Source organism: Pomacea canaliculata, linkage group LG1 (genome assembly GCF_003073045.1).
Source record: "Pomacea canaliculata isolate SZHN2017 linkage group LG1, ASM307304v1, whole genome shotgun sequence".
Taxonomy (NCBI): Eukaryota; Metazoa; Mollusca; class Gastropoda; order Architaenioglossa; family Ampullariidae; genus Pomacea; species Pomacea canaliculata.
In genome coordinates, this window is record NC_037590.1 from 44,788,077 (window position 1) to 44,810,895 (window position 22,819).

At 36.8% G+C, this 22,819-nt stretch overlaps 1 protein-coding gene across 1 annotated transcript; it reads left to right on the forward strand.

The window, feature by feature from the left end:
• The first annotated feature begins 3,068 nt into the window (after window positions 1-3,068).
• On the forward strand, window positions 3,069-21,839 carry LOC112571444 (polycystin-2-like). Its single transcript, XM_025250424.1, has 15 exons — window positions 3,069-3,760; window positions 5,169-5,282; window positions 7,564-7,691; window positions 8,488-8,747; window positions 9,596-9,820; window positions 10,120-10,282; window positions 10,705-10,941; window positions 11,330-11,511; window positions 11,626-11,632; window positions 11,670-11,882; window positions 12,147-12,280; window positions 14,273-14,390; window positions 14,590-14,916; window positions 15,164-15,346; window positions 17,307-21,839. The coding sequence occupies exons 1-15, from the start codon at window positions 3,565-3,567 to the stop codon at window positions 17,361-17,363; spliced, it is 2,544 nt and encodes an 847-aa protein (XP_025106209.1). The 5' UTR covers window positions 3,069-3,564; the 3' UTR covers window positions 17,364-21,839.
• Window positions 21,840-22,819: the final 980 nt, after the last annotated feature.

Consider the following 22,819-nt stretch of genomic DNA (forward strand, 5'->3'; position numbering starts at 1 on the left):
TTGGTCTAATGTATAATGAGGCACGATGGCCGACGTCCACCACATTGCCAGATGGGCGTTGTAGATTGAGCTAGGTTCAGTGTGTCTTCTCTTTCTCGAACAAGCTACCTGTACACATAAAATTCTCGGACAACAAAAAGTACTGAAAAAAAACTGGGAAGGGAAAGGGGGCCTCAGACTGAAAAATGCGATGCCACTATATAGCTTTGTATCTTCGATTCGTTTGGTCAATGACTGGAGCAATTTTTGTCTAGCATCAGACTTCGGTCATCATCCCGTTTCTTATTTGGCACTTATTTTTCCAGACAGACTCCAGTCCCGCAAGCACATACTCGACTATACGTCCGTTTCAGCATGAATTAAGTCATCAGGCACTTTCATAATCCAGCTGTCAACAATGCAGCTTGACTCGTTATTTCACCAACCCTACTTCTTGCCACACCTGTGGAAGAACAGATTTCCCATGAAGCTATCCTTAGCGATGAATCCTAATCTTTTTGTCGCCACACTCGCCTCTCGCTCAACATTTGTGTTGAATGGGGCGAGATAACGAGTTGAGGCTGAATATGTGAAGAACAAACTGCCTTCATTTTTTTTAAATATTATATTCAAATTTCTTCTGCTTAAAATCAAGGTATATAAGAACTTGGTTTTGTAGGAATAACTGCGTAACAATTCAACGACAAATATGGCATATGGTTAACTTTCGACTACAGCTAATCTCTCTGCAAGAAAACACTGAACATGATCAATGCTTCTATAGTTCTTACCTGTTTATTTACTGACGTTTGATGTGCAGATAAAGGCATATTCGTACTGTCGTATTTGTTTGTTGTTTTTATTTGAGGTGGGGAATATAGAACGTACAGAATCTGAACTTGGGTTTTGTGTGTTTGGGGAGAAGGGGGACTGACGATAACTTGTATAATTTTTTTGTTTGTCTCGCTGGAGTGCTGGTTTTTTACCAGACACTCCCCTTTACCTCCACTCCACTTCTCATTTCAATCGTTGTTTCAACACTGAAGTGAGGATGACATCATTTCTAATAATACAGAGACTATGGAGTTCGTTGGACAGAAAGGAAACAATCAGTGACATTTTTATAGTCCTTTAACAATAGTAATCCGATCACGAACTCGCGCATGAACTATAGAAGTGAGGGGGGAGGATAAAGGTTGGGGTGACAGAGGGTATAACCCGGCTAGAGCAGTGCTGCTGGAGCTGGCATGGTGCCACACCATCGAAGACTGATGTCAATGCTAGCGATATGAAAAAAGACTGGCATTGAAAACATACGATGACCTGGACCGGCTCTACCTGTTCTGCCTATCGATTAGTCCCCACTGAGAGAGAAGTTGCTCGAGTCCTTGCGTTATGCTGCTGCAAATGGCCCCGACGGACGTAAGCAATCCTGTTTGTGTTGCAGGACCAGAATGTTTATCCTTTGTCTGCCTTGCCGTTTCCACTATCGTGGGATCAAAGGGTTTGTTTGAAAAAAATATTGTTTTAGCTGTTGCTGGGAACAAACCCAGTGTAGCTGAAGAATGACTCTGTTAGTAACCTTTTCTTTTACTTATGGACAAGATAGAAACTCTTCAAATCCATCCCCAAATATGAAAAAAGAAGAGAAAATTGTGGGTTCTGAACTTACCGGGTACGCAATATAGTCTTTTCAAAAGCACTATGCAATTTAAGCACGAAAATCAAGTTTCTCTACATCATACTTAACGAATCGTTTTTCGTCTGATAATTCAAATAAATGAAGAATTATATATTAAAATCGCATTTAAGCTCAGAGTGTATGTATTTCCATCAATGAGAGATACGTGCTTCAGTTTTCCCTGGCAAGACTGGCAGCCCTAGTCGCATTCTTTCAAATCACAAAAGAAGCCTTCCAAGCAATTGCAGCCCCTTAAGTTGCCCTGACGCCAATATTCGATCGAGCCTCAATACATGATGAGGCCAAGATCGTCTTAGCATTCCGCAACTATGGGATACAGCCCCAAAAATGACGATAGAAATAGCTTCATGACATGTCTGATGTTTTTCTTCGACTCCACCTAAGGGCATTACCGCTGTGTGGGGTCAGCAAAGGCGATTAACACGCTGATGTTGCTGAAATGTGTGTGCAGTAGCATAGGAATCAACTAAGGGGAGATGGGGGCAGCCGCCTCCTCAAAAAAAAATATGCTGAGGGGACAAGAAAGTGAGCGTCGTTCACTGTCACCATGGAGTTTGTCCGCCCTACCCCCACCTCCCCAAAGTCGATCATCTTTCTACTCCACTGGCATGTCATATTCTTCTCCACAATATATATTTATGCAGCACTGTGTGTGGAATAAATTTGTTAAAATGTTATTGTCATAACGAAATATACAGCTACGTGCTGTGAAAGCATTAAAATAAAAATAAAGAGTCGACAGTCTAGTGACCATAAACTGCCCAAGGCACCGCAGCTATTCTCTGGACCTCAACCTTCAGGGCGGCGGACTCTAGCCTGTGGAGTGGACTGTTGCGGATTGAGGTCTGAAAAGAACAGCTACAGCTAGTGCCTTGCTCATTTGGTAAAAGTGGTAGTTTAGAGATGATAAAGACGAAGAAAGTGGAGAGTTCACGACCCCTGCGAACGTTAGGCAATATTTAAACAAAACGAAAAAAACTACTTTGAAAGTGGTTGTGATCGAAAGTATTTTGTCTGACGAGTAATGACAACTCTTTTAATGTTGATAAAATGTGCAGGTCAGGGTTATTTAGTACAAGTAGATTTGTAAAATGTATATTATAAATATTACGAGGTACGACGTTAAAACACGTTATTCTTTGGCACAGTATTTGCATGAAACACAGTACATATATATATAGTATATATAGCAAATTCCAGTCTCCTATTAAGAGACCAACATTTGTAATACCACAATTAAAATCAACTCAATAATACCAAAAGGTTTTAAGAATACTCTTGCAGCTATGATTATTTTTTTTAAAAATTCTATCGCTATAAAATATTTTTAAATTTTTACAGTAACCTTGCAGTCAACCTCCCTAAACTTGAATCCAATCCGTCATTTTTAGCTCGAGCCACTTATGGTGTCCGCGATAAACGTGTATTCCGCGGACTATAGTTCCCAGGCAACTATGGTGCTGACGTATCTTTAATTGATTAGTCCCGTCGGTGAGAGGCTTGATTCTTTTCGCCTACCGTGGAGTCTAATCTACCGACATCGATCACGGACGGTGTTAATGCGTGACGTCATTGCAGCCATGTTTGCTTGTCCAACGATCGATTCCTCGCAGGCGTTCTGAGAGACAAGTTGGTAGATCCGCCTCCTCACCGCGCACAACTGGCTTGGCATCTCTCGCAGATGGATGAGTTAGTCTAGTGTTGCCTTCTTCAACATCCTGTGTTGTATAAGTGTTGGTTTATCCTGTAAATCGCAAATTTTTCATTTTTTTTAAACCCATTTGCTTCCATTCTGGAAGAGCGCCTGGGGAGGCTTTGGACTGCTCTCTGACACAGACCTATTACTAATAAGACAGAAAGTAACTGGAAAGTTCTGCCAGAAAATGGCAAGCCGACCATCGAGCGCACAATCTCGGACTGCCTGGGTTACAAGTTACGGCAACGATGGGATTCGGGACGATCCAGACCTTTGTTCCGACAGCCAAGTGTACCCAGGAGGGGACAAGAATAGGAATGCATCTAGTGCTAAGTCAGCTCAGCGTGGTGGTTGTCTCGCAGCCATCGGCCGTGGCCTCAGGTGTAAGTAAAGTTTTCGTTGTTTCAAAACACCAGAATTATTTTCAATCCAGCATCGTGTCATACGCCAGTTTTGCATCACATATAGTAATGTATTGCACCCAAAGGACTTGGGAAAGTGGGGGAAGATGCATCATAGACGTTTCGTACAACTTTTTTTTGTCATGGAACTAGCAGAATTGTTTTTTTTTTGTTCCTATCAAAATGTTTGGCTTTGAGGTATAGTTTAAGAAAGAATTTCTGCACAAATTTGAACATTTGATTGTAAATGACATGAAGATATAATTCATAAAATTTTTTTTTTTTAAGCTAAGAACACCTGAGCATATGTGGTATAAAGGAAAATTTTATGAAGGGAAATTTAAAGTTCCACTTCAGTAATACCTTTTACTTTCTTACGCTTAAACATTTACCATTATTTTATATTCACCTGTGTTTACATTATAGCATGACAGACTCAATGCATGCATAATCAAATTGCATGAGCATTGTGTGTTGTGTGCACAAAATTCATAGACTATATATATGGTCTGTGAATTTTGCTCCCAAAATACCTAATTATTTTGCTATCCATTATGTGTCACTGGTAGTTCTAAGTGAAAATCAACACAGATAAAATTTTGGCAAAGATTTTGATATTACTCGTATCTGTGTGCTTTTTTTTTTTCACATTAACATTATTTTATAGAGCACCCAAGAATTAAAAAAGACTTTAAAATATATCACTCCATGATTCAACATTTAATTCAAAAGAAATACTAAGCTTTGTGCCAGCATCTAATTAGATAATCTCTTGCAGCATTTGACTAAAGTGAAATCATAGCAGTCAGTGGGTCTGTTTGTGCTGTCTGCTCATTGGGATGATAGAACGTCTCAAAGTACATTTCAGAAATATGTTACACATTTAGTTTAATGGGTTGAAGGCAATACTGTAGCTTTTGTCATTAAAATTGTTGCTATTTCATTGAGGATATAGAGTAAAAATTGTACAATGAAATCTTATTGCATGCTTAGCAAACTGCTGCAGGGGTCACCTTTATATTAGAGTGACTGGCACTTTCCAACTCATGCTTCAACAGGTTTTACACCTCGTGTTGATTACAGATGCAAATGTGGCGGGACAAACTTTGCATTTGCATAGCTTTCTCTCATTCACATAGAAAGAGCACACACAGACACACTGCCACACTACTTTATTTATTTGTACAATACTTTTTATTACTTGTTAGTGTAGCACATATTTACAATTCAAAATATTGCTGTAAATGTTACTTTTAACAGATACCAAGACTAACAATTTATTTCATCAGCTAAAAGAAAAAATAACAATTTCATCCTTGTTGTCTTGTTTAGACAGACATTATGTTGATATTATAATATTTATAAATAAGGATTATTTTCCTATGATTAGCTCTGTGGGCTACACGACAGACTGAGGAGACACGGACTAATCGCGAGCTTTATGTGAAGACTACACTGAGAGAGCTTGTCATCTACATTGTTTTTTTGGTTGTCATTTGCGTCAGTAAGTATGTTTTCACTCATGCTATTAAAATTTGCACTTCTGTTTGTTGTTTCTTTGTGCATACATACATTTATCCCACTGTTTTCTTGTTAAGAAAATCTGATTTAAACTCTGTCCTATGTTCATTCTGGGCCAAAACAAGTTTATTCCTTGTTACTCTTCGAGAAGTATAGGGCCGCAGCAGACCCAGTTTTTGGCAGCCCCCATCAGTTGGGCCCATGTGGTTCCGAAGTCCTTTGTCTTGCTTTCTTCTGTTCTTTTCAAAGTCTGCTTTGGTCTCCCAACTCTCCCCTCTGCCCCTGAAGATTCCAGTCAAGTGTCTGCGTGGCAATGTTGTCAGCTGGTTTGAGCAGGGTGTGGCCTATCCACCCCCGTTTGCACTTTTTGGTGTCTTGGCTAGTGGCGTTCTGGTTGGTTCTTTTCCACAGGCTGCTGTTGAAGATCTTTTCAGGCCATCTTATGGAATATGACGTAGGTATCGGTTGGTAAAGGTCTTGAGCTTGTTATTGATGTCACTCTCCAGGTTTCAGAACCATACAGTAGACTGCCTTCACATTGGTGTTGAAGATGAGGTCTTACTGTGGAAAGATAATTCTCCTGAGTTCCAGATGGGGCGTAGGCTGTTGAAAGCATTCCTGGCCTTGTTGGTGTGGCTTTTGATGTCATCGTTCGCTCCAGCATCCTTGTTGACAATGCTCTCCAGATCTTTGAAGCGGTCTGTTTCCAGGATGTTCTCTTCTTGAAGTTGGATTGGCAGTTACTGCTTGTTGTTGATTGTCATCACTTCTGTCTTCTTTCTGTTGACCTTTAAGCCAGTCTTCTTCACTTCCTCTGCTAGCTTAGTCAGTTTCGTTTGTGCATGTTGTTGCCGATGAGATAGACTAATGTCATCTGCAAAGTCCAGATCCTCTAGCTGTTTGGTGAAAGTCCTCTGGATACCGGTGTTGTTGTCTTGGGTTGTCTTGCACATAATCCAGTCTATGACCATCAGGAAGATTTTTGGTGATAATATGCAACCCTGACTTATGCCAGTCTTCAATATGAAAGACTTAGTGAGTTTGCCATTGTGAATAACTTGGCAGGACGAGTCTTCATACAACCCATGAATAATGTTTATGAGCTTAGCCAAAACAAGTTACACATCACCTTTCCCTGTCTTTCTAGCCACTTACCTACATGCCATTCTGTATCATGAGAAGAAGTAGTACTTAGTAGACTTATGATGGGGCACACCTATGCCATGCAGTCCCACCTTTTATGAAGTACCAGTTTGTCCTTGATGCTAGTGAATTTTTACTGTTTTGCATGTTACTTGTCTAGAACAGTGGTTTTCAAAGTGTGGTCCACGGACCACTAGTGGTCCGCAGTCATAAGTCAGGTGGTCCGCGGCGGCAGTCGTCATATGTCAGCAAAGTAATGTTTAAAGTGATGCATTCCTCGCATTAACATTTTAATTACAAATAAAGAGGTACGTAGTTTTATGTCAACTTATTACTATACTACTGTCACAAAAGGACATTTAGTTTTGAATTGTAATGAAAAAACTGCGGCAATTTAAATTTGAAATTCATAGTACAGCGTTATTTTTAGGCCTTTGTGGTCCGCCATATTTTTTTACTTAAGTAAAGTGGTCCGCGGTCCGAAATACTTTGAGAACCACTGGTCTAGAGTATCCACCAGCAATTCTTTGCAGCAGGTCCATCCCCTTGGCAGCTTTTTTTTTTTTTTTTAGGGCTTTACCATCAAATTTAAGTTTTTTTTATGTTCTGTTAGATTCTGGTTTATTTGTGGCTTTTTAGGCCACACTAACACTATTTTTTATATATTACCTACCCTTTTATATTAATCTTTTTTCTCAACCTTTTAACATTACATCACTTTCTCTCACCATGATATAGCCTTAGTTGCTGGCATGGCATAAAACACAACCAACTAACAATCTTGTTAAAAACAAACATGGATGAGATGTTTCCTTTCTAGCATAGAATTTAGTACATGACTTAAAGTTTCTTTTGTTAGGATTTTTATAAATGCAGCTCAGCAAAAATGAATAAAAACACATTCTCTTTCATTAGTAACTTGTTTATCAATGCACCAGTGGGATCTTTCCTCAGCTGTTGCTGTTTTTGTGGCAATATTCCTTACTTACAGGGATCTCTTTTAGAAACTTCAAGTGCTTCTGTTGCATATCAATAGGACAAGCTTAAAAATTTTTTTCCCCACTCCCCTCACAGCAATATTGAGTTCCTTATTTTGGCTGATGTAAGAATTCCTTTTTCAGTCACTTTTGGCATGACCAGCACTACCATGTACTACTATACCAAGGTGATGAGTGATCTGTTTTTGGATAATGAGGATGACAATAAGGTCACATTCAGAACCATGACTAGGGTGGAGGACTTTTGGAGCGTAAGTCTTGTTCAGGTTATGACCATTGTAGGTGGTTGTTTACAGTTTCCATAATGTGATATTTCATTGTATATTATGATGCATTAGAAAGAACATTTTGTCAAGCAAAGCAAGCCCTGTGCCAGTAGCTAGAAATCATAATCAAACAATACATATAGACATAATTTTATGGTAACTATATTTGTGAGTGTGGAACTGGTGCTAGTGTTGAACCTATTTGAAAAACTCAGTGGAAGAAGACTTAACTTACAATATAGAATATAATAATAAAGGTTATTTTTATAGCACCATATCCCAGCCCTATAAGCAAGCTATTGGTGCTTTATAAATGATAACTGATTATAACAAAAATAATTATAATAATCATGATAGGGAAAAATTGAAGAAACCAACCAAGACGACAGGAAAGAAAAGGGGATAACACATGGAAACAGGAATAATCATAACAAAAGTGGAGTGCTATATGATTAATAACTGAACGAATACTGTACTTTGTTCTCCAATAAGCCTGTGAAATTAAAATAAATGCATGAATAATGGAGAGAAAAAAAAAGGCATCAGGATCACCACTGCCCCACAACCACCATGATCATCATAGCACTGCCAGCACCTTAGTTCCTGTTACTCATTAATGTTGTTTAATATTTGATCTTCTCAAAAGGTGACATTTTCGGTAGGGATGGTAAATCCACAAATAAATAAAGCTTTTCATACTATTGAAAGAAATCTAGCACTTGACAGCTATCTTGTTCTTTTTTTTTTTTTTTGATTTCTTTACATTGGTTATTATTTTCAGTACATGAAAGGTCCTTTGTTAGATGGTCTGTACTGGGAAAATTGGTACAACAACCAGTCATTGCCTGCTGATGAGATGGGCTTCATCTACTATGAAAACAAACTCTTAGGCGTTCCCCGCCTCCGACAATTGCGTGTTCACTCCAACTCCTGCCAGGTGCATGATGATTTCAGCGATTTCATTCAGCAATGTTATGATGCATATTCAGACACGATAGAGGACACCACGACCTTTGGACCAGGCGGTAGTCAATACACAGCGTATGTATCTTTAACTTTAAGGCTATTTGATATTTAATATCTTTTAAGGGACTGTCTCTTGTAGGAGGGGACAAAGTTCAGTTCTTTATGCTACTTCTATATGCTGCTTTTTCTTTATTTGCATACATGCTCAGTTAATGGGTAAAGATCTCTGCATCTTTTATCAAATGCAAAGCAAGCCTTTTACCAGAAACTGGAAAGTGGACAATTATTATAGCCACTCTGAGTGTGTATGTAAGTCCAGACCCAGTGCTTTTTTAATAATAGGTACAAAAATATATAAAAGCACAAAATTCAAGAAGAAAATCAACTGAATTAAATTGCATGTTTATATAGTATATATAGTTGCTACCATCATCATCAACTCTAAAGCTATACAATCACCAGTTCCCTTTTAGCATATGTTCACAAAGTACTACCCCTGAATTACTATTCTTAACTCCGTTGCAATACGTACTGTCTGTCATGCTAACAATCATGTAATGACTCAATCTCACACTGTTTACAGTACCTACATCCCTTCATACTTTCATCCATTTATGTTCTACTCTTGTACCTCATCTTTATGGTATTCAGTGTGCCTATACTCACTGTTCACTGGCTGTTATCTTTCATTTATCATTATTGGTCTGCACAGAAAGTGTGATCTGTCTTGGTCGTGATGCTGCTCGTTACAAGTTCACATTATTATTATTCCATAGCAGGATGGCTAAGATATAGCAGTAAGCTAAACTGCTCATAAAATTAAAGCAGTATAACTGACAGTGACATGTTAGCCATCAAACTTGTGCCTATCCGTGTTCAGAAATACAGAAAAGAAAGTACTTATGTTCCATGCTTGTTGGCAGGTGGGTTTACAAAACAGAAAATGAACTGGGTGGCTCCTCCCACTGGGGTCAGCTGGCCACTTACAGTGGTGCTGGCAATGTCCAGAACTTGGGGTCCAACAAGTCTGACTCCACGGACATTGTCAACTCTTTGTATGATAATCTTTGGGTCCGCCGTGGCACTCGTGCTGTTTTTATCGACTTTACAGTCTACAATGCCAACATCAATCTTTTCTGTGTCATTAGGTATGTTGCAGAACTCTTATTTTTGCATCTGTTAAATGTTCAGTTTAGCCCGTAGAGTATAATTATGTACATTTTAGCTGTGCTGTGGGAATACATGTAAGAGATAAAAGATGGCTGATAAATAAAAAAATCTGAGTCAGCCTTTTTCAAGAATTTTTACTGAGTGAAATTCTTGTCACTTAATCACCATTGATTATTGGATGAGTCTGGTTGTTGTTAGATTTTAACCTTAAGCTTATGAATGTACAAATTATTATTTTTTATGAGTTCATCTGAATATCTAATGCATGTCTTTATAGGCTGCTGGTTGAGTTTCCAGCCACAGGAGGGGTGATACCATCTTGGACTTTACGTACTGTGAAGCTAATTCGCTATGTAACAATTGGAGATTACTTTGTGATGGCCTGTGAAGTCATTTTCTGCATCTTCATTCTGTATTACACAGTTGAAGAGATTCTGGAGGTGAGATAGCTTTTAAAGACCTCCTAGAAAACTCCAGTTGTTGTATTTCATTTTCTAGAAATTTCAACTTCCTGTTCTGTCGGGTATGTTTTTTTTTTTGTTGTTTTTTTTACAGCAGTTCATTGTGCATTTTGTATCATTATTGGTAAAACTTGTTCAGTGAGACTGATAGAAGGTTATTGGTATGTGTTTTTGTGCATTGTGTGTGTGTGTCTCATGTGCATATATTCATGTACATATCATTGGACTATAATCTTAGCATTATGTAATGCCAAAAACATAGGCCCATTTTCTTCATCATGAGAATCCATGCATTTTTAGAATTCTTTGCTGTAAGAGACATATTTTGTATTATTTTTGATGGATTATAGTTGTTCACTTTTTCTGGTCTTTGAGGAGTTGATTACACTTTTTGTTTGCAGATCAAAAAGCATCGACTTAGCTATTTCAAGAGTTTCTGGAACATCCTGGACATCATGGTCATTATCATTGCTGTTGTTTGTGTTGCCTTCAATTTGTATCGGACTGTTGAAGTTGGTGACAAGTTGAAGAAGCTCTTAGAGAATCCAGACATCTTCTCTGACTTTGAGCGACTCAGTTATTGGGAGAACCGCTTCTGCAATGCTATTGCCATTGCAACTTTTCTGGCCTGGATCAAGGTTTCGAAAAAAATTATTTGTTAGAAGAAGAGTTTAAGTTATCTGCCTTGGAATTACAAACTATACATAGCCTATAAGAAACTAAAGGAAGATTGAATAAAGAATGGCGTTAAGGTTCCTCAAATTTAGTTTGCTTTGTAGCAGCCATACACATCTCAAAAGAGATATCTACTGTTACAAAAATTGATCAGTAAACTGACAATATAACGGCTTTCAGCTTTCAAACTTTTATGAGGTTATGAGAATAGGGAAAGGGTGTAGAACTTGCCTGATTCACTCAGCTAAAATATTATGCTGTATTGCCTTTAGTGCCATTTACCAAGGGCTAGTACTTTGATTTTTTTTAGCACATTATAATAAAAACCTCTTGATACCTTTCTGATTTCAGATTTTCAAGTATATCAGCTTCAACAAAACAATGACACAGCTTTCATCCACTCTGGGCCGATGTGCCAAAGACTTGGCTGGATTTTTCATTATGTTCCTTATAATTTTCTTGGCTTTCACTCAACTGGGGTACCTTCTGTTTGGGTCACAGGTCAAGGACTTCAGTACCTTCATGAATTCTTTGTAGGTTTAAACTTCTGCTTGTTTTTTTTTTAAGAATTACTTTTTTTAATGATAATGTTTACTAATTTGTTTTCGCTGCATATTCAAAATATTGCAAAATTCTTCAGGAATGAGTTACACTATTAATAAAACGTATTTTATGTTCTTTCCAGCTTCACCTGTTCCGTATCATCCTGGGAGATTTTGACTTTAATCAACTAGAGACAGCCAACCGTATACTGGGTCCAGTATTCTTTATGCTCTTCGTCTTCTTTGTCTTCTTTGTCCTCATCAACATGTTCTTGGCCATTATCAATGACACATATTCAGAAGTCAAGTCAGATATGGCCAATCAGAAGAATGAGTTTGAGATTGCTGACTACTTCAAGAAGGTGAGAAGTGATTTTCATAAGTTGTAGAACTATGTGAAATAGACAAAAGGTGCTCTAGAAAATACATAAGTTATGATGGCACAAGTGTCAGAAATAAAAAGTTTTTCATTATTGGGTAGTAAACAATATCATATTCTCTGCAAGTCATTTTTGTGCGGAATATGTGCTTACGATATTCCCCTTCTTCCAAGGACTAAACATTATTATGCAGTTGCTGACCTGTAGTCACCTGTAAAATTAGTTTGAGTTTCTTTTTATTTCCAGGGATATCAGAAGATGCTGGACAAACTCAACTTCAAACGTGACAAAATTGTGGACATTCAGAAGGCTTTGCAGTCTGCTGACATCAACCAGGACAAGCAGCTGGACTTTGATGAATGGCGCCAGGATCTCAAGACGTGTGTGCCTTTTTGTTTTTAATGTGATGGCAGTATTTATTCTTGCGCAGTATTATTTGTTTCATGTAGGAAATTACTCTTCTGCATACTTCCTTTTCTGGAAACTTGGTCATGATAGAGTTCAAGGGATTGGTAGATGCAGATGAGGACTCAAGGCATGTTCAGTCACTGGAAGTATGGAGTGCCAAGCTCTTTGCACGGCCACATTTTTCTGCAGTCCTGTAGGTTGTATAGCATGTGAATCTCTTTATGCATTCTTGTAGATTTCTGTGGTAGGTCTAATGCATGCATGTGCAAGCTCATTAGGCAAGGCTGAAAGTTTTGCACGCTTTTCAAAAGTTAATTGCAGAAAAAAGGAAAGGATCAAATTTATAAGATCATAAACTAATGTTTATTAACTCTTACTATACGGGGGCTTTAGGGTGATCAGCTTCTTTGTTTTGGGTTGGGTTACAAAAGCTCAGGGGTATGATCAAATGCACATGTATTGGAAAAGCACACTTTCTGTGTACCAAACTAAAGTAAAATCAATAAGCACATGATACTAAAAGAAAAAAAAAATCAAAGGAAGCACTCAAATATCTTGCACTTGATAATGAATAATAATTTTCAACATGGTCTACTAAATGATAAACATAAACATCACAAGAAATTTGTTATGCCTTTATAATACATTTTTAAATACAAAAAGACTAAAGTTTATTTAGTAGTCTATAGAGTACCACATTTTTCTTAAATTCTATTCACATTTGTAAGTATGTTTTAGATTTTTGTACAGGATATTTAAATTTTTTTCCTTTATTAACTTTTTTATTGACATTCTGTACATAATAGTGCTACACAAAGGATGCATTTGAAAATTCTGACAACACACTAAACATGACAAACATGCTAAAAAACATCCAGGTTTAATAAAAGTGCTTTAAAAAAGCACTCACAATAGAGATGATGTATTTTTTTAAAATACTCTGTTTGAGACATTATAAGTAATCGCTATGGCGATCGTATCAAGTAAACCTTCGGCTTACATTTCTTTGTCACCACTAGAGGTCACATGGTTTAGATGAATAATTCCGTTATCTTTATCTTCCTAGTTGGTACTTTCATCAGAAATGAGAAAGGACTCATTCTCTAAATAGAAACATTCAGCTTCAGACTAAAGATGGATGCATTTCTCCACTAGCGAAAAAAATGAGCTGCTCTCAATCTATGTGTATTCATAGTGATGGTGAAAAAGGAAGCCACATGGTCCTTTGTCTTGTCTTTCTCTTCATTTTAATTAAATATTTGTGCACTTCAGTACAATCATATAAATTTGTAATCATTTCTAAGTACTCCTAAAGCAATAAACTAACTTAAAGTAAACTGAATAGCATATCGTAATGGGCAAGGATCGATGTTATATTTTCAAAGTCAAGGCAGCTGTATAGTTAGAGTTAAAAGTCTCACATTAAATCAGTGAAAACCAATTCTTGAACATGAAGAAATTTTAATTATTAATTATTTTTTATATTTTTAATTTATTATCTATGAACATGGATCAGTTACAGTCAAAAGGAGGGAGATGGTAACCTAGGTGGTCTCCTTCAAATGTTTCAGTCCTGGCTTGCTGGAATAAAATAGGAACCATCTTCTATCTTAAGTCTAAATATAAATAAAATAAAGGATTTTTCAGAAGGACTGGCTGAAAACTTTGTGAACATTTTGCAGTAATCTGCATTATCTGGTTAGCTTTGTGGAACTCGATCTCTGCATGTCACTTGATGCTCTATTTTTTATTAGTACTTAATGATAAGCATCCTTCTCCCTATTGCACCAACTCATCTGGTGCCAGTTGGGTGGTAAATGCCAAGCATTCAGCTGAAATGCTCATAAAAGTACTCAGACTGCTTGGCATTAACCATCCAGGAGTATGTCAGTTTTAGAAGTGCTAATTTATATATGTAAATGCTATTATTTCTAGATGTTGAAACATTGTTATCTTCTACATAGACGTGGTTATGCTGATGGTGAGATTGAGGCCATGTTTGCAAAGTATGACATTGATGGTGACCGTGTGCTGGATGAAGAAGAACAGCGTCGCATGCAGGCTGACCTCTTTGAACAGAAGGTTAGAATTTGTTGTCACATGTCATGTAAAGCTTTGGGAGAAACAAGACAGGATAATTGTGTACATCTGTTTCATTTGTTTGTAGGATTATTGATATTATTGATAAAGCACTTAAATCAGTTTTAGTTTTAAATTTTAATATTTTTGAAATAAGAATTATTTTTTGTTTCATGAAGACTTATTCCCCACTCCTTGACAGGCTGCACTCAACAAAGAGTATGATGAACTTGAAGGTAAGAGACCAGGAACAGGACGACGCTCCAGCAGTCGTGTAAGCTTTGATGAAAGTGGTGAAGAAAGCGATGATGAAGACAGTGGTACAAAGTCTTCTCGCACTGGCCGTACTTCAAGTGGTGTGTCTTATGAAGAGTTCACCGTGCTGTCTCGACGTGTTGATCGAATGGAACACTCTATTGGAAGTATTGTTTCCAAGATTGACGCAGTCCTTGTAAAACTTGAAGCCATGGAGAAAGCTAAACTGAAGCGCCGTGAAACCATGGGCAAGATTCTTGACAGCATAACAGAGGTACTTGTGAACTTTTCATGGTCTGTTCAAAGTGTGATTGATAGGTTTTTGTTTTTAATTATTAATATTCCATGTGCTGTTGTGTGAAAAGCCCAGCTTATTTATTATATGTTATATATATAAAGTTTTGTGTATATAAGGATAATTGTGCATTGTTGCATGTTCCCACATAGTAAGAAATCTGAAAAATATAATTGTTATAAAGAGTACCAGTAGCTTGATGTGAAAATCAAATGCTTGCTTGCAGTCGGATGGCACCAGTGATGAGATGAAGAGGGAGCAGATGGAGAAGCTGGTGCGAGAGGAGCTAGAACGCTGGGACTCTGAGACCTCTATGGTAGCCACAAGTGCTCGTGGGGGGTCCCCAAGTAGTAGTAGTGGGCTAGCCATAAGAGCTCGCTCTCGTCCTGATTCTGGCCATCATGGAGGGGTAAGTTCTGTTTGCAGTCTTATTTGTGTGTGTGTGTGCGGTGGGAGGGAAGGGGCAGTTGTTTTGATTTGTTTTGGAGGGATTTTGTTGGGGCTTTTTTTTTTTAACCTATGTAATACATTACCAAGAATTTATATCTGCTAAGTCATAAAGTCTATTCTATTTCTTGCGGAGTATGTGCACAGTGTGTTTGTTTTATAAAAATAAAATGACATCCAAATTATTATACAAAATGATTTGGGAAACTTTCAACCTAAATTCAGGTCCTCATCTTCAGACGAATGTAGTTTTATAGAATGCTTCCTATTGCTCATTTTGCCAAAGCTTAACTGAAACAGAAGCACAACTTTAGCATTAGTAAAGACATTTATCATTTTGCATATGCACAACAAGAATCATGCATTTGATTGTGCATTCATATCTTTTTCTGCAGTCATCAGATGCCTAGAGGTAAACAAGTGTTTGTGCATATTTGTACTTCCTGCAAGCTTTTTATTAGGTTTCAGCCATACTGCTATGAATCAGCATGTCTCCATTGTGCATAGTCAAAGTAATGTGTTCTTGCTTATTTAACAAACTCCTATGACAGGTCAATCACTTTCTTTGCTGTTCTTAAAATATTCACCAGCAGTGTATTTTTTTAATAGTAGTTTTTAAATAAATAGTTTTGAGTCATTTTTCTTTATTTTTCATTTTGTCTGTTCATATATTTTGTTCCAGATTTCAAGAGATGGTAGGTTTTCAGTGTTATCAGGAAGTTTAGTATTGATTTATGATTTCTTGCTACCCCTTGCATTTCTCAAGCTTTTTTCCTTGGAAGAGGGGGGTGGGGATAGTTGACCTATCTGTGGTGTTTCAGTCAATTGCACCCAATTTGCACTTAGTGTTTTGTTTTCCTAGAAATTTGCTTCTCACTTGATACTGTCTTGTGAGCATAAAAATGTCTGCGTTTCACTAAATTGTAAGCTGCAGCTGTTATCTTTACCTTAGTTATGGGTTGAACTAAGAGGATGCAAAGGGTGATTTATGTTTATTTGATATTTTGTTGTTGTTGTTGTTCTCATGATGCTTTCTTAAAGTAAGGAGGAGGCACTTTTGCTTGACTGATTCAAGTTGTAGTTCCTGTACTTTGTTATTTTCCCTGAAAAGGTTTTGAAGAACATTTTCCTTATGAGCTCTTCTAACAGACGACCCATTGTGGGCTTTCTGTTTCCTTTCTAGCGGCATTCATTGTGCTGCATAATTTCTTATGTTTGACAGCTTAATTATTTTCATTTTTGTAATGTAATCTTTTTAGCTGGGTAAGTCCTAGGTAATTTGAATCACAGCAGTCAGTGTTTGGTCTGCAAACCTTTTCCAAGTGAATGGTTGTTTTGTATCATTTGCTATTCCACTGGCTTCACTGTGTTTCTATACCATATGCCTGAAGCCACTTACAAATGCATACATTATATTTCTGTTGTGCAGATACTAACTCCAAGACCTGATAGTGTCAGATTTTTGGTGATCTTTGCTATTACATTTTGACATGATGCATGATGCTTCTATTGTCATTCTTTGTGTATTAGGGAGAATTGTATAAGTGCTTGTTTGTAATTATAGTCGATATAAATTGTGATTTTAGTTGTTGGTGAAAGTCAAAAATAATTTATAGAAAATTGATATTCATAATTTATAGGCAATGATGGGTGGAAGATCTTGAAAAAGAAATGGAAAATATTTTCTAAGGTGTAAGGGGGTAAGCTTTTAAGAACCTGGTTGTGGTATCTGCTGCAGGCATATCACATTAGGCTTAAGCATGAAAAAGGAACAGTTTGATGGACTTTAAAATGTTGAGAAGAGTTGCTAAATGGCATTGTCCCAGGTTTAGCGGCTAGAAAAGCAGTCACTGAGACATACTACCTATGTTACCATGTTACACCAGTCACTTAAACATACCACCTTTGTTATGTTACAGCAGGAGGGAAAGGAGGTTGGTCCAGCCGGCACTGATAACTCCAGTACCAGTACTTCATAGCTACCCTTCATCTGCTTTCTCTTCTTCTGCTTCTGCTGCTGTTTATATATATATTCACATTTTGCCACCATTCCAAAAACCACTTTTGAGTAGCCTCACTCAAATACATCTACTACAGGATTTTGGGAGGATTTTGTTTGTTTTTTATGAACTTCATCTGCAAAGACTTGTGTATTCACATGTCTCACTTATTTTTAAATGCAAAAAATAGGCAGTGGGAAATGTCATCACTTGAAGGATTTTGGTTGGTGCACTTCTTTTCAAGAATTTTATTGTTTGGTAAAATATATATATACAGAGAGTCAACGGATTCTTGTATGGGATAGTAGCAGATTGCTGCATTAGAAATAGTGATTCTGAGAATGTTGGGATAGTTCTAAAGAAAAGCGTCATTTGTAAAAGTCGTAAAGAGCAATGGAGTCTCTCTTTCACAGAGATGCACACATATACACACGCATTTGCTCAGTGCTTTACAAAAATCATAGACTTAATCATAACCATGCATCCATATTTGCATTGCTCCTACAACATACACTACTCATACACAAAGTAAATTTCAGACGTAGATTATACACGTTCATGGTCAGGACAGGGTCGAAGTAAAGTTGGTGGTCGGAAAGATGTGTATTGAGTTTAGACAAGAGGCAAGAGAATCAGAGTGACGAAGGCTGACGGGTAATCCGTTCCAAGTTGATGGGGCTTGGTAGGAGAAAGACTTTGGTCCACATGTCTTTGTCTTAGTAGGACTATAATATAATCTATTCCTACAGAGGAATGCAAAATATGCTGATAAGAAAGATGAAGAAGAAAGGATCAAAAAATGGATTGATTAAGAAAGGTGAGGTGTTCACTATTTTGACACCAGAAGTTTTGCTTGACAAATAACAGTCAAATATAAATAAGATGTCCAGTATCATGGGGAAAGCAATGGTTGTTTTTAATGTTGGTATTGTATAGAATCTTATAACGTTGTTAATGGTAAAGTTAACTGTTGTGCTAAATATTCATCTGTTTAGCATTTATATATTATACATGTTTAAATTCTTTACTGATGCTCGTTTGTTTCCTGTACAAAGCTGTGTTGTGTTGATAGCCTGATGGTCACATAGTTTTGGTGTATTTGTTGCTGCCCATTTATATTTCCATGCTAAGATATAGAGCACAGTTTGTGAAGTTTTTATTGCTGCCAATACTGCTTCAAGCACTAGCTCTGTATATCTTTTAAAGGGTTAGCCAACATTGTACAAGATGAGTGTTGCATTGAAAGGGACCAATAAGAGAGTGGGGAGTTGTACTTGACAAGAAGTTTACACTTTTAGTAAGATTTCTTAGAGAACTTGGGTTCTTTCTTTTCCACTGCATGGGTTTCAATTTTTAGAGATTATTTGGGGGCTGGGGAAAAGGCAGGGTTTAGAAACCAAAATATGAGGCTCTCTGATGGGACTGTATATGAAAGGCTTTGGTTTCCTTTTTATTGAGAGAGGGCAAAGATATTAGAAAACTAGAATTTTAAATATGTGTTCAAGTGTTTTCTGCTATTAGAATGTGCATTATTTTAGATCAGTTTGTTGAGTACAGTCTGTATCCTGGTGGACTCAGAACTGTGTACAGATACACACAGAGCATATGTCAGCCAGTGCTGATTTTTCCTTTTTTTCGTTTGTATAATCAGTGTTACCTAATGCAGTCACAGTAACATTTATTAAAACAGATCATGTGCCATATGTTTTAACAACCTTTATGTACAGGCTTCATGTGACTTCTGGTAAAACAAAAATCTCTGGGGATGAATGTGAATAACATTCTAACTAGTGTTTAAGAATTCATTTCTTTCTAATTAGCTTTCTTTAAACTAGCCAGAAATTGCATTGTTCTAATTACTAAAGTTGCATACCACATAGGTGAGCTCAGTACATTTGAAAGGAACAACAAAGTTAAACAATTTGAAGGCAAAAATCTGTCCAGCACAGTAAAAACAGATAAGTGGAAAAAAATTACCCCAAAATCTCAGATATAAATAAAATTTGCAATCTTCCACAGACCAAATTTTTTATTTTGCTTGTATGTAAATTGGCTAGCTCTTTTTTTTTTTAATGCATGAAAATAACAGGAGTTTCACCATTTTAAAAGCTGCTCACTGTTGACTAAAAAGAGCTCTCAGAATGTTTCTAATTAAAGTTATTATTGATGGGGAAAGGTTTTGGTGGCAAATTTCACCAGGCTAGTGTAGGGAGTCATACGTAAGTTTTTTCCCATTTTTGTTATATCAGTTTGTGGCTTATATAATACATTCCATAATGATTTGCAGCTATTAAGAGTGGACATGATGACAAAAGATAGCATTACAGGGCTGGGAAGAATATTAAAAAATGTGATTTTTTTTTTTCTTGCCAGCTTTGTCTCTGTAACTAAACATTTCCTTTTTAGAGGAACTTTGAAATCAACAAGGAAGTACTAGGTTTTACCAGACATCAAGCAAATATGTTTAATTTTCTTTATCATCATTCTGATTCTTAATGGCACCTGGTATGGATTTTAAAAGATATATATATATACTGTTTTTGGCATTGTGCAAGCCAGATTCTTGAAATATTGTTTGCCAAACATGACTGCATCAGATATACACTTGGGCTTGGCTAGTCACTATGATTTGGATTTGTTGGCTTTTTTTTTTTTTTCAACTTTATTTCTCTGTAGATATTGTCTATTGGTTTATGTTGATTGAAATTTTTTTAATTGTTCTTATGAACATAAGACACAAACTTTTGGATACTAGAGGGTTTTAATTTCCAGTGAATTAACTTTTTGGACGAGTCTAAATGATGTCCCATGAAATACGAATATGAAAAAGCACATTCGCACAAAATGAAGGTTGTGTTTGTTTTCTTTAAGTCCAAAATGTTTGACACTTTTTATGTATTGTAAACCTTATCTTGCAGGCGTCGGTTTGCTGTGTTATGGCTATTAGAGGGTCCAGAGTCTTTTGTTACAAAAAATTGTGGGTGTTCTTTACTTTTACAGTCTTGATCACTTGATAGTTCCTGTCAACAAGCATGTTTTTCGAAAATTACATATGGGAGATACTTTACATCTTGTCAGAAGGTTTTCTTAAATGGAGGGTGGGGGAATATTGTTGGGGCAGGGGAAAGATATTGGGGAAGTGGGCGAGGCTTGGGAACTGGGATAATAATCATATGCTGGATTTTGTCAGTCTCCAAGCTAATTGGATGTTTTTACTTTGTTACTTGTCACACTGTTTCTTCATAATAGTTTTAACTAGTCAGCTTTATCAACATTTATTTTTGTAATGCATATTTAAAACAAACCTTGACTGACAATGAAATCAGTTTAAAGCAGCTGAGGCTTAAGCTCCATGTAATCTGGAAATAGTGTGGTAATATAGCTTGTAACACCACCATGCTGTTATGCAAAAGAAGACTATGGCTGTATTTTTTACTACCTGATGCTCTGTTTTGATGTGACTATGTTCTTATGTTCTTGGCTGACAATACCTTGCCAGATTTTTATTGGCATTCTGTGATCATGAGCTATCCCTTATCCACCAGTTTTTCACTTTCTCTGTGAAAGTGTTTAGGGTGCAGCCTCTTCATTACTGTTGATATATAAAGCATTAGGTTGCATATTTTCTGTGACTATACCCTGAAAATGTCAATTTATGAAAGTAAGGGTGCAAGAATGTTCTAATATTACAACATTTATAGTGTGCTTTCAGTCCAGGTATTTTCAGAAAACTTACACATAATATTGCGAGTTAACCTGTGCCTTCAGCACACTGGATTCAAGTTGTTTGCCTCAGTTAAAGGGCAGCAATCAAAGTTTTGCTTGAGAACATTTAAAAACAATGTTGAAACAGTTTGCATAAACTGGAAAATTATCTGCTATGGATTCAGCACCACTGCTGGTCATGTTTCAGAAGATATGGCAGTCCAGCTGCATATATAACCTTTCTTTTATAAACTCAAGGTATGTTTACTGATGACTGCCTATCATCAGGAAAGTAACTTGCAAGTTTACTTTATTGTGGAAAAAGATTTTTTAAGATTACCTACAAATTATGCTGTTTAAAACAGATTTCATTGTGTGATTCAAAGAGCTGTAGAAAAAGTGTGTTGTTTCTGACAGTGGGTTCTCTCAAATGATCCATCCCTGTATTGGCATCTTTTAATGTCAAGATGTATTATTTCTGCTTCATATGAACTATACATTCATATCCGTCCAGACATGGTTTGCTACCAAAAGACACTTGTAAATGCATACTGCTGCCAATCTGTGATGAATTTCTTACATCAGCTGTTTATCAGAGGTACTGGAAAGAAAGTATCAGCATCTTTCAAAGCCCATGATTTTACTTGTAGTTTTTCTCACTGTGGTGTTTATAGCTAGTGTGCATCTGCAGCACACCTTGCTGTATGTACTTGTTATTAATATTACACAATAAAGTGTTGCAGTCTTGTTCATTCTTTTATATTTTGTTACCATGTAAAGCTCAAAGTAGAACATTATTGGTGAGCAGACTAGATATATTTCACACTTGAAGTTGATATTCAATTGTGGAACTACTTTCAATGTGAGCAACAAGAGCTCTTCACATTTCCCACTCCACATGTTATTTCTAAGATGTATGCAACATTTACTAAAAGCATGCACATAGTGCATAGGGGGGCTCTAAAATGGTTTGGTCAAACCTGCCATTTGTATTATCAACCACACTCCATCAGGTTGGGGCTCTTGTTTGATCCAATATTCCAGCCCATATTTCTCTTTCCCCAACCCTCACAAAAACCCTGCTCTATTGTTATGCTGTCTGATACAGCTGTTGTTGAAGCACAAGATTTCACCAAGTCTTCATGCTGTGAAATAGGTTAAAGGGATACTCAAGGCTTGTAATAAGGCTGTGGCAATGGTCAAACGTTTAAAAAATATATTTAGTTATGATTACAGAGCAATACAGGAGAAATAAATGATTCCTTTCTCCCTTAATTACCTTAAAAACTTATTAGCACTATTTTGGTTGCCGATGCTTACAAAAATAGAAAAAATCCAGTGGAATCGACTCTTGTGTTCTTCTGTCGAGTAACTGCAATAGCTTCCCGAGCTTGGTAAGCAGTCTTGGTCATATGTCATAAGGTCACGTGACAGAGAACGAACGATACTTCGTTTAAGTAAACGAAAGTCGTATGTAACTTCTCTTGTTAAACACAACATGCTACAAAACCTTCAACTTTTTCCATATGAACAGATGCGAAAATAGACGAGATTCAAGTGGATCCTACTCTTTACACGATTCAAAGCAGTTTTATTTTGCCTTTACAATCCCTTTAATGGTGATGAAACTCTTTTTATATCCTTGAAGCCATTAAACTAAGTGAGGAATAATTTCTAAATATGTTTACATTACTAGAGACCCTGCAACACTTGAACTGGTTGCGCTATTT

Bases quoted from the DNA above. Each gene is read 5' to 3' on its own strand.
- LOC112571444 (XM_025250424.1), top strand. From the start codon at position 3,565: ATGGCAAGCCGACCATCGAGCGCACAATCTCGGACTGCCTGGGTTACA. The intron at 5,283-7,563 runs GTAAGTATGTTT...TTCCTTTTTCAG, and splicing joins TTTGGTTGTCATTTGCGTCA to TCACTTTTGGCATGACCAGC. The intron at 9,821-10,119 runs GTATGTTGCAGA...ATGTCTTTATAG, and splicing joins AATCTTTTCTGTGTCATTAG to GCTGCTGGTTGAGTTTCCAG.